Here is a 12,104-nt window from a genome sequence, read left to right on the forward strand (position 1 = left end):
AAGAGGAGTTCCATCGAGTTGAATTAGGCTGTACAAAGTGAAGCTTACAGTGTTTCTCTATAAGCTCTGCATTTTGAGGAGACCTTGATGCTTTATTCCAGAGTGCCTGACACTTTGAAAAGGCTGATCTGGACAATTTCTTGTAAGCTTCTGTCTTATTAGCCCGATCAACATCGACTGTGGAAACTAAATTTAGTAAGTGGCATGCACACCGATGATGTTTCGGCAGCTGATACTGAAGCCCATCATCTTCCTCCAGAATGGCTTCCACATCCATGAATTCCACCTCCTCTTCATCATCAGATGCATCACAATCTTCTCCTACTACTTCTTCGATTGTGCCTTCTGCAACTAACTCTTCATTGTTATTTTCGTCCTGCTGACCAAAGACACGGAACGCTTTGACGAAATTCGACCCATTGTCTGTTGTAGTTCTAACAACCTTTAGACTTATTTCATACTCTGCATGAATGTCGGTCAAAACAGCTGCCAAGGCATCGAATGTGTGGGAGCCCCTTAGTTGACGGCAAGCAAGGGCAACTGAACGGCGTTCAAAACTGCAAGGATCGAGCCAGTGGGCTGTTACACCTAAAAAGCTCCTTCTCCTGGCCGTCCAACAATCAGTAGTGGTGGCAATGTATGGTACCTTTTTCATTTCGTTCTTGAGACGTTCTTTCATTTTAGATGTAGCTGAATTAATCTTGCGCCGCACAGTTGTGCGGGACATGACGGCACTACTCGGTTGTAATTCTACAATAAGGTCTTGGAAGGATGATTTCTCAACCAGGGAGAAGGGCTGGAGACCTTGAACGATGAAGCGGAGAATAGCCCGATCAACCGTCTTCTGAGACACCTGCTTGGTCTCCAGCAGCTTCAGTTGCTTCGCCTTGAAGCCTGTTCCACCTTCTGATGGCCTCTTGCAGGCTGTTGAAGTCAGTAGACAGTATTCCTCCAGATGTGTCTCATGCCTTCTCTGTAAAACACAGTATAATATTTCAGTTTACATAAACTAATAAATATTAGAAAAGATACCCATCATGTAGTGTACATAGCAGTATTATTAACCCTCTGGTCCTCTTCGTTTAGGGGTCACACTTGGCTTCTTCCCTGTCTAAAGTGACCGAAGCCTTAAAATGTAACTTTTTTTCCCCAGGAAAACCAATGTAATATATTCTTGTTCAATAATATTTTTTGATTATTATTTTGAATTGTTAAAGATTTCTATGTTACTATGCAATAATTATACAATTTTTATGAGCTATTTTTTCCATTAGAATTAATATATGTTTTAATTTTTTTTAATAAATGCAACATTTCACATAAAAAATACAGTGCAGGCCTTTAAAAAAAAATAATTTTGAAGTGAGAAAAGCACCATCCAGTGGTGTTAAAAAATATAAATGTGTGTAATGTCCTGTAACCGCCCATAGACTATACTATAGCTCCCTATATAAATACATAGAGAGGCTTTTTAATTCGCCTTGTTTTTTTTTTTTAGACATGATTTCTCAATTTTATTAGTTTTTTTTTTTTTATATATATATATTTACATTTATGCATTTGGCAGACGCTTTTATCCAAAGCGACTTACAGTGCACTTATTACAGGGACAATCCCACCAGAGCAACCTGGAGTTAAGTGCCTTGCTCAAGGGCCCAACAGTGGCATCTTGGTGGTGCTGGGGCTTGAACCCCCGACCTTCTGGTCAGTAACCCTGAGCCTCAACCACTGAGCCACCACTGCCCCCATATGTGTGTGTATGTATATATATATATATTTTTAGACATTCTAAAAGACTACTTTTTGATATTTATGTTAGATAAGTATCAGGTTTTGCATTGTGATTACAATCAAACAATAACATTTGGTTAGAAAGGGAACACAATGCAAGCATTTTTGTTACTCAGTATTTGATAATTAAAAAATCTAACAAAATAAGGGATGGATAGTGATAATTCAAAACACTTTATACAGACATTTTGCAATTAATTGGTATTTTATTCAGTTTAATTCTATAAATGGTAATACAACTTCAGAAGGGAACAGCAATTATGATCTAACAGTAAAAACATAATAAAATAACATAACAGCAAACAATCATTATCAAACTGTAGGTTAAAAAAAGTGTAATAGAAATGTAATAATAATAATAAATATTATTTTAACTATATACATACAAACTGTAATTATTTTATGTAGTGTTGCATATGCAACAGATATCAGGAACACCTATTAGGCTAAAATAAGAGCAAACACAATAATTATTTGTGTGTGTGTGTACGCGCATTTTTGACCGAAGAGGACCAGAGGGTTAATTATGAAGTGCTGGTTGTTCATAATTTTCCAATGGCTCCAGACTAACTTTTTAAATTGGTTTTACTGGTGCAACTAACTTTAATTTACGTGGACCAGCCAAGTATTTAGGTGCTTCTGACATTCTAACAAGTGCTGCAATATTAGGTCAGGCAAATACAAGACTTTGGGTAGCATATCTCTCATGTATTTAAATACAATTGTAGGCTACAGCAATTTTTTGTGGTATAACAAGACAGGTATAAGTACACTCAAGAGCGTTCCCCCACTTGAATAGGCATTTAAGCCTTACAGTTCAACAAACACTATTGTAATCCTGTCTAGGCCAGCTGAACTTATTTTTTTTTTAAAAAAACAAATAGCCCCTGTAGGGCTTGCTCTAGTTATTCGCTCTCGTGAAATAAGTGAGCTGAAATGCCCTGCTTGCAACTAGCAAAGCCTACGACTGAACTAATTAGGCTTTTACATTTTTTGTATGGTAAAAAAGACATTTCGTACTCGAGCTCAGACTAGAAAATATACATTGTATGCTCTCTCTATTTGTCAGGGGCATCAAAACATGAATCTGAAAGGACTTCAGATGATTATCTATGTTACACGATTAGCTTGCCTCAGCTTATGCTATTGTCAGGCCAAAGTTAGCCATCTGAATGTCTAGCTACAGCTGGCAAATTGGCGGGTGCATGTGGCTTCGACTAACGTTACTCGAACGTAACCGAGAATGTAAAAGCTGCATTATCGCAGCTAGCCAATCATTTAGTGCACTTTTCTGTAGCTAGTAGAATCTAGCTTAGAAATGTAAGGAAGTTTATTTTAATGTACGTACCTTGACATGCTTCCGCAAGTTGGAGGATGAATTTTTGTAGGCGGTGATGAAGTTCTGTTTTGGCAAACACAGCAAACACTTGAAGCGAAAACTATCAGACAATTGTTCAGAAAATTGAAATAGTCTGGCGAGGTGGGGCCACGGGTTGGCACATTCACGGGATGGACCTGCTGCATCTTCATCCATTGTTTCGTCCATCTCTAAATAAATCTGACCATGGAGTTGACTTTGGCGGAAAACTGAAGGTGATTGCTGATAGGCTGTCCCAATCAGTGGCGCCTGCACAATCCAATCACGTTTGAGAGGGAAACAACAAATTGAGGGTTTCCGAGATTTTTCTTTTTTCCTTTATTTTTTATTTTTATTTTTTAGAAGAAGTAACGGGTACTCACGGTTATGGCTAGAAATGTAGTGGAGTAAAGAGTACAATATTTGCCTCTCAAATGTACTTGAGTAAAGTCATGAGTACTCCCCAAAAATTATACTTGAGTAAAGTACAGATCCCTCAAAATTGTACTTAAGTACTGTACTCAAGTAAATGTACTCCGTTACTGTCCGGCTCTGTTGAAAACTGTATTTTGTGTATTCTCAGGTTGTTTTATGTTATATCTGGATTGAAGATCTTAAACAATTTAGTTTGCAAAATACATAAAAACAGTATAAATCAGGTTGGGGGCAAATAGTTTTCCACAGCACTGTATTTAATAACAGTTACTTTTGTGAACTGTTATTTACATTTTTTATTTTTATTTTACCTTCAAGTAGCTTTAGTTACAGATAAGAGGCTGATATTCAAAAAGTTCCATGTATATGGAAAATGTGGATAAACTAGAGACTGACGCCTACACAATTCTCATCATTCTTTCGTTGTAACCAAACTTGTTTTACCCATACCTGAGATGAAAACAATGTGTCATAAGGCTGATAATAACATGAAAAACATTCAAACAGAAAATAATTAATCACAAAAAATTTGGAAACTTGTAACCTTTGACAAAAGACTTTTAGACTAAAGTCTAAATGTGTATATGTTAAATTTGGTCTTGTAATGTAACATTTTATGTCACAGCAAAATAGGCCTAAATAAATATGATGAGAGTGAAACCTGTATTTGTGAAGGTATAGTTGATCTTGGTAGATCCATTTTAATTGTAATGAAAACATATTTGGTAATAAAAATGATAGAAGACAGATTGGCAGTAAGAGAGTAATTTATGTGAAAATATATAAAAATATTTAAATATATGTTTGTGCTGAAATAGATTGTCATGAACATCAATTCATTATTATTTTATTAGATTAGACCATTTTTCATACATTTGTTGTGGAATGTAGATTACACAATGTAATGACAGGAAAGCTGAGAAAAAAAGATGACAGTACAACTTAACATAGTTTGCATAATAGAATATACACCTTGTAATTACTTTTTTATTCATTTATTGTACTATTGTCTTATTTAAGATTCCCTTTTTTTTTTTTTTTTTTTTTACCTCAGTAGCTACATTTCTAATCTAAGAGTTATTTTACATTGCAAAATTCAGTAAAATTTTACAATTCTGTAATTTATTCTTTAGCTCTAGGCAGCCTGTGTCAGTAGTTTGTCAGTGATAATTTGACAGGGATCAAAGCTTCAAATAAAGGCTTGGAGGAGTGCTGGCAAAGAGAGCAGAAGGATGCAGGTGAGAGAGAGAGGTGAGAATGACTCTGCCCCATCAAAAATGGATGGCACGTTGTAGAGAGTGTTAGTCAGGAAGGAGCTGATGGGAGATGTTCTGATGAATGCTGTATGGCCATTGGATGCCGGGTTGATGTTAAATACATTACTGTGCCCCAAAGCCAAGAAACCAGTCTGAAACCACGTGTCACCCATTCGACACAGCAGAGGACTTCCTTCATCCTCCTTAGCATAAGAGAGAGGGAGAAACTTTTACAAACTTCAAAACTCAAACTTCAGTGGCATTATAATTTGGATAAATACAGAAAAAGGGGATCTGTGCACATACTCATGTTCATTTCAATATGAAAAATCTAAATGTTTTGGTTTCACTGGGGCCAAATAAAAAATACAAGCTTGAAGGTCTTCCACATTATTATGCAGATACCTGCTGTATGTCCAAAGGCTCTGTGCAGATGTGGAGGGAAGGATCAGTGAAAGGACCGCAGTCTACAATGCTGGTCTGAAATTCCTGAAGAAATTGTTTAGCTTTGGAGAAAAGAAAACAAATCAGGAAGAAAGAAAATTATTATTCTTGAAATGGAATTGAATAATAATGTCTAAGTTTCAATAAATCTGAATAATATGTGATTTTTCATGTTAAATATTCAGTAGACACACACACACACACACACACATGGACTCACATGTTTCATTACCTGTGTTCCAACCAACCACTGTACATTGAGAACCTGGGCCAAAATCTAAATTATACATGTCAACATTTACAATATTAATGTAATCTGAGAGTTCTGGTGTAATAGCCAGTTCCACAAGTGCCACATTGTTGCCTGAAGAATGGTCGTAAACGATATTTGCCACGTTAACAGACACCTCCAGGGAGCTGGAGCAGTCCCATGGGACAAAACCGAGGACCACTGTCCATTCATATGGATCCATGGATCTGAAGAGTAAGGTGTAAAGTGTTGTATGTCAGTGCACAAGTCAGAGATTAGATTTTGAAATAAAAGAAAAGAGAAAAAAAAAGATTACCTGGAAAAGCAGCTAGCAGTGGTCATGACAAAGTTTGGAGAGACCAAAGTTCCCATGCATGCATTATAACCGTAATACTTTAGACTAGCCATCCATGGCCATACACCAGACAAACTGTTACGCTTTCTTTCACACAATAGTGCTGGAGAGAAAAGAGAGAGAGGAAGAAAGAGATTGTGAATAAATGTGTGTGCTCATAGTGTAGATTACTTTAAATTCCCAAATCATTACAGCTTTTAATAATGTGGCATCTGAGGCTAACCATAGACTGAGACTAAACAAATTAAGTCAGGAATTAAAGGGTAAGTTCTTGTATCTTTCTTCTGCAGAAGGAGAAATTTTAGTGAATATCCCAGTCTATCTTTTCAATACAATGATAATGGATAATGATTCATTTTAAAGCTTCAAACTGATGCAAAAGTATCATATAAGTACAACCCCAATTTAGAAATATTTGGGACATTATGAAAAATGCTAATAAAGACGCTGGCTATCACCCCTGAAGTCCGCTAGTTGGAATCCCAGGGCGTGCTGAGTGACTCCAGCCGGGTCTTCTAAGCAACCAAATTGGCACGGGGTAACCTCGCGATCGCTATAATGTGATTCTTGCTCTCGGTGGGGCACGTGGTGAGTTGTGCGTGGATGCCGGGACATCCCTGGAAAAGATGTGCTTGATGGGAATATATGTTGCTCCAAAATTTGTACTGCACTGACACATCTGGTCCATACAGACAATGGCTTTTGGACCTGAAGCTAATAACAGCTTGGATGTTCGCAGATCACGCAGGCTGTGTTTTTCAAAAACTATTTGAAATGTGGACTTGTCACACAAAAAACATGGTTCCACTGTTCTGCTTTCCATCTAACATGAGCCCAAGCCCAGAGAAGTCAGCAGCGCTTCTGGACAGTGTTGATGTAGGGCTTCTGCTTTGCATAGTAAAGTCTAACAAAGGTTTACTAAAGTAATCCCAAGCCCATGTTCATGATATCCGTTACAGATGAATTACCTTTTTTAAGACAGTGATGTTATCAGAGATCACGTGCATTCAGAAGTGGTTTTCGTCTTGCCCTTTACGCACCGAGATTTGACCAGATTCCTTGAATCTTTTAACTATATTGCGCATTGTAGCGGGTGAAATGCCCAAAATCCTTCCAATTTGTCTTTGAGGAACATTGTTCTCAAAGTGCTGGATTATATTCTAAATCTTGAACTATCCTTGCTCTTGAAGGACTAGGCTGTTTTTGGAGGTACTGTATACAGTCCTCTGACACGATTGCCTCACCTGTTTAACATCTCCTGTTTCACATCACCTTGTTATTTCAACTGGTATGAGTTTTTGGAGCATGTTGCAATCATCTGATTTGAAATTAATGTACATTTTCAAAAAAGTATGAAATTCACAAAGTAAAATTTCATATAATGTGTAGGTGCTTTCAATATAGCAAAAGGTGAATATAATTTACAAATCACACATATTTGTTTTTGTTAGCATTTTTCATACTGTCCCAACTTTTTTGGAATTGGAATATGACACATGAGTTGCATGAACTACAACCCCAAATTTTCTGAAGGCATAAGATGAAAATTAAGTAATTTTTCAGTGAAATTAGTGCATGAGAATAGCTCATTCACAGTGCACCACTTGTTCACGTGAGAACCTGTGTTGTTCTTAGCAAAGAATTTATGAGAGAATACTGTTTGTTAAGCAGGTGACTTTGTAGGACAATTTCAAAGGTCCATTTTGTTTTACTTGGTCATGGTAACTAACATACGTGTTGGAGTGGTACAGGTCACATTCTCATCCTCTTCAGGGAAGATGGAGGTTGAACGGATGAAACCAGTCTGATTTGCTCCAGTGTACGAGCTGATCCACGACTGGTAGTTAGAAACTCTGGCATAAATACCAGGGTACTCAGGCAGAGCACAACCATTACCCCAACTCACAACACCAGCCTGAATCCAAACAGGGCCCTGCTTGATGACCATCGGACCTCCAGAATCACCCTGTACAGTGACAAAGAAGAAACAACATTTTTTATTTCTTTTTCAGATAATCACTACCTAAGAAAACATGTAGTCACTTCTTCATTCAGTGTGTTCTAGATGTTAGCTACAAATGTTAAATTGTTAATATATATATATATATATATATATATATATATATATATATTATTAGTTCAATTTTGTCAATTTATGTCAGTTTGTAGACAAACCTGGAGGGTTAATTCGCCATGGGTTCCCTCTGGATTTTCCAGTGGGGTTTTATAATGGCAGTATGGGATTTATGAGTAAAATAAGGTCTGTGGTAAACATTACTTTAAGACACACTGATGTTTTGTTCTACAGCATAAATGACACACTTGTACATTAGTGAAATTTGAAACCGTATTGGAAAAACCGTTTTTTTTTTTTTTTTTTAAATAGCAGCTTTCAGAACATTATTTTCCTCATAAATCCAAAACTTGATATTGTAAAAATAGGAAAATCCAGAGGCAACCCATTGCAAATTCTCTTCCAGGTTTCTGGACTACAACCTGAACAGCTCTATGGCAAACATAACTAAATATCATCACATTTTTCAGTCAACTTTGTAAATAATAATGCTAATGATAATGCTAATGTTACTACCTTGAGCACATTTTAAGAGCACACTGGCTCTCCCTCACCATCACTCGATCAGGCACACCTGCAGCTCATTATCGGCTAGTTTGGACCTGCACTTAAACCCCACAATCACACTCAGTCAGTACTTGGCCTTGTTGAAGGTACCTTGTACTTCCCTTTTGCTCTGCTGCAGTGGAAATCTTATTTTCTGTTTATTAGTTACCTGACTGTCAACGTAACCTGAGTTTACTGCATATCTACTCACCAGTTTGAAACTTGCCTGTTATACAATGGACCTCTTGGAATGTGCTGGAAACCTGACATGAGAACTCAGGTTTCATGAATGTGCATTTCATGAATGCACATTCAGGTTCTGACATGAATGTGCATTTATGTCTTGCTATATAAACCTGCTGCTCACTTTATGAAAGTGACTAACCTTTGACCCTGTCTAAAGTTTATAAAGTTGCCTGTTTGGGCACATTTTGGTTTAGAATTAACCATTTGTGGATCTGTGCCTTCTGCCTTCATTCAGTGTATGATCAAAGACTTTGTACCTTATGCAAATACTCTCCTCACATTGCTTACCTGCTTTTCCTGTGTTCAGTGCAATAAACTCCCACATCTGGGTTCATCTCAGCTCCTGAGTTAGTGTGTAATTACATACTTTTTTGCTTGTCATTTTATTAATGGTATCAATTTTGTGTTGACGCTTGCTTGATTATATAATTGGTATAAAAACACACTGTGTCTAAATGAACAAGTTCAATCCATGAACTAGTGATACCTGGCATGAATCTTTTCCACCACCCAACAGTCCAGCACACATCATGTTGTCTGTTATCTTTGCATTTCCATAAAGGCAGTTGCACTTCCTGTTTCCAACTATAGGCACATTCACTTCCTGCAGGTTTTGAGGTGAAGGAAGGGGTACTGGGGAAACAGTGAATGAAAAGTACCCAGTTAAAATTCCAATCTACTCTCGCAGCTGCAACACTGGTCATCTAGTAATACAAGTTACGAATATGTTGTTTTAATGTTATGAATATTATCCAGATCACATTTTTGTTTTTACAAATATTTGAATAATGCATTTGTTTCACAATAAAGTACTGTTTCAACAGTATAGCCACAAAACATAAAGGTCACAACTAGTTATATCTAGTTTTACAACTTAATTGCTACAAGTCAACAAACACAAACCCTAAGGCAGCTGTAAAAATAACAATTTAAACAACTTTCCAGCTCAAATGATGCACCAGTTTTACCAGAAGAATTAATGTGTGCTTTTATAAAATTATAAGCTTCACATTTCTGATTCCAAAAAATTGGCCCCATTCACTTCCATTGTAAGTGCCTCACTGTAACCTCAATTTTTGCTTTTTATTTAAATTTGTTTTTGTGGTAATCAGTTGCCACAAATTCTGATGATTTGAGCTAGGTTCCTCTTGGTTCTTACCACTTGAATGAATGTGTCCCCAACCAGTAACCCACATGTCAGAGCCATTGTTGAATATGCTCCCATCTGCTGCAAGACAGACCGGTTTGATGTATGCCGTGAAATTCACAGGTGAGGAGAGGTGCAGCAGAGCCATGTCATTGTTGTAAGATAGTTCGTCATATTGTGGATGTGGTATGACTTGGGAGATGTTTCTGGACACCTCGTTTGAATTGGGTTGTTCCTGACTCTGTCGGCCCAGATACACAGTGAACCTTGAAGGATCTGAGTTACTGAAAGGAGAGACAGAACAACATTTACATTGAGGAGAAAGACATATCTTATTAATGCAGTGCTTGGAATTAAAGTTAATTGTGTGGGTCACCCTGGAAAGCAGTGAGCTGCTGTCAAAATCCATTCTCTGTTGATGAGGGATCCACCACAGAAATGTCCATTGGTGTTGTGAAGACTGACCTGCCACGGCCATGCACCAGAAGGAGCATCCTGTCCCCCTACTATCCTTGTGTTGAGAGGGGCTCTGCCACACACTTACAAGAAGAAAGAAAATGACACTTTGAGTGGCACAGAAAATGTTACGGGGTTAGTTCACCCCAAAAATATACCCATTATGTTGTTCCAAAGCTATATGAATTTATTTCTTCCTCTTTAAGTTGATGTTCAAGATGATTTTATCACTTTAAATTACTCAATACTATTATTATGTGATGAGAAATAATTTACCATTCAATTGGCATTCACACCCTAGAAAGAAATGGAACAAGATGTTGAAATCAGATCATATTCAGATTCAGTTATTCACAAGGAAAGGCCATTTCCTCTGTTTTACAACGCTATGTATGGAAAATGATTTAGCCATTTGTTAACAGCTGATCTTTATCATCTAATATTTAAAATTCTGATTATAAAATAATCCCAGAGATGATTTGTAATGTCAAAATTGAAATATACTGTATGTCATAAAAATACATTGATAAACTAATAGATTTAAATTGTGCGCATGATTCAATGAAAGTATCATACACCTTTAACATTTAAAGCAGCACTGAAAATAAAGCATCTAAAATGCTTAGAAAATAATTGCATTTTTCAAAATTTGCAAACCAGACTTGATCATTGCTAAAATAAATTGTAATAAATAAAAATAAAAATAAATCAGATTTATGTCATATTTTAAAGGATTTGTTTCTTAATTATTTTTACTTAAAAAAAATTATTGTTTAAATGTTAAATCACGGTATATTTTGCAACAGATATCGTAAGCATTTTCGAACATGACGTATCAAAGGTTTTTTACCATCTCAATCAATTTAACATTTAATATTAATATTTATACTGCATAATAATGTATGTGACAGAAAATAATATCAAATAAACTGATAAGAGAACTGTTAAACACAACTATGAAGCCAGCACTAAATCGATCTCATTATCGTATTATATACTAATCATTGTTGAATTATTTAGCAGTTAGCCACAGAAACTGTATTTATTTATTTACAGTGATAAGTAAATGAGAATACTTTAAAGCAGATAGCATTATATAAAGACAGATGCATTTACCTTTGGTAAGGAAAGCAACCACAAAGACCAAACTCAGTCTCCTGAACATCTTGATCGTTTTAACTTCAGTGCTGGCATTTGATGTTATATATCCCCTACAACCTGATGTCTACACACCTCCTCATTTTCTCATTGTTGCCTGACGCAGCACACATAAACAATGGAAAACAGTCCAGTTTTGTAACACAACTGCACATTATTAAGCATTCAACTAATATCTTAGGCATAAAAAGACAAAATTATATGAAGATGACATTTCATTGGAATTGGCTCTATACAAAGAAATCTGCATGCACACATCTTTGGTTGACTTTAAAACCGGTTTCTCAGGTTTAAAGTACTGTAGGTTGACAGTCACAACAATGCAGCAACATCATAGCTTCAGTAAAAACAAGGTGTGTTCTAAGGTATTTGAATTTCTGTGTGCATAAGTAATACATTGAAAGTGATAAGCAACAATCAATGGAATGAAATCCTTCATGCCTTTGAAAAGGTTTCTAACAGAATGGCAAGTAGAAAATGTCAGTTTTTTTCAAATTCAATAAAGCACATAATATCTTATACCTCATTCTAAAAAGCCTTCTTGATACTTTTCTAATCCTTCTTTGCTTTTACATTAATTCTACATTTT

At 36.2% G+C, this 12,104-nt stretch overlaps 1 protein-coding gene across 1 annotated transcript; it reads right to left on the reverse strand.

Annotated features, from left to right (window-relative positions):
- Positions 1 to 4,413: 4,413 nt before the first annotated feature.
- On the reverse strand, positions 4,414 to 11,644 carry LOC127647319 (polyserase-2-like). Its single transcript, XM_052131484.1, has 10 exons — positions 11,474 to 11,644; positions 10,634 to 10,654; positions 10,278 to 10,440; positions 9,914 to 10,185; positions 9,242 to 9,387; positions 7,623 to 7,854; positions 5,850 to 5,991; positions 5,504 to 5,760; positions 5,245 to 5,345; positions 4,414 to 5,042 (listed from the first exon to the last, which is right to left on the reverse strand). Exons 1-10 carry the CDS (start codon positions 11,520 to 11,522, stop codon positions 4,773 to 4,775), a joined length of 1,653 nt encoding a protein of 550 aa, XP_051987444.1. The 5' UTR covers positions 11,523 to 11,644; the 3' UTR covers positions 4,414 to 4,772.
- Positions 11,645 to 12,104: the final 460 nt, after the last annotated feature.

The sequence above is a fragment of the Xyrauchen texanus genome, chromosome 8 (genome assembly GCF_025860055.1).
Source record: "Xyrauchen texanus isolate HMW12.3.18 chromosome 8, RBS_HiC_50CHRs, whole genome shotgun sequence".
NCBI lineage: Eukaryota > Metazoa > Chordata > Actinopteri > Cypriniformes > Catostomidae > Xyrauchen > Xyrauchen texanus.

What these genes read in the sequence shown, in the direction of transcription:
- LOC127647319 (XM_052131484.1), bottom strand. Translation starts at nt 11,522, where the DNA reads ATGTTCAGGAGACTGAGTTTGGTCTTTGTGGTTGCTTTCCTTACCAAA. An exon ending in GTGGAAAAGATTCATGCCAG is followed by an intron (nt 7,855 to 9,241) that starts GTATCACTAGTT and finishes GTCACTGTACAG; the next exon opens with GGTGATTCTGGAGGTCCGAT. An exon ending in ACTGCTAGCTGCTTTTCCAG is followed by an intron (nt 5,761 to 5,849) that starts GTAATCTTTTTT and finishes CTTACTCTTCAG; the next exon opens with ATCCATGGATCCATATGAAT.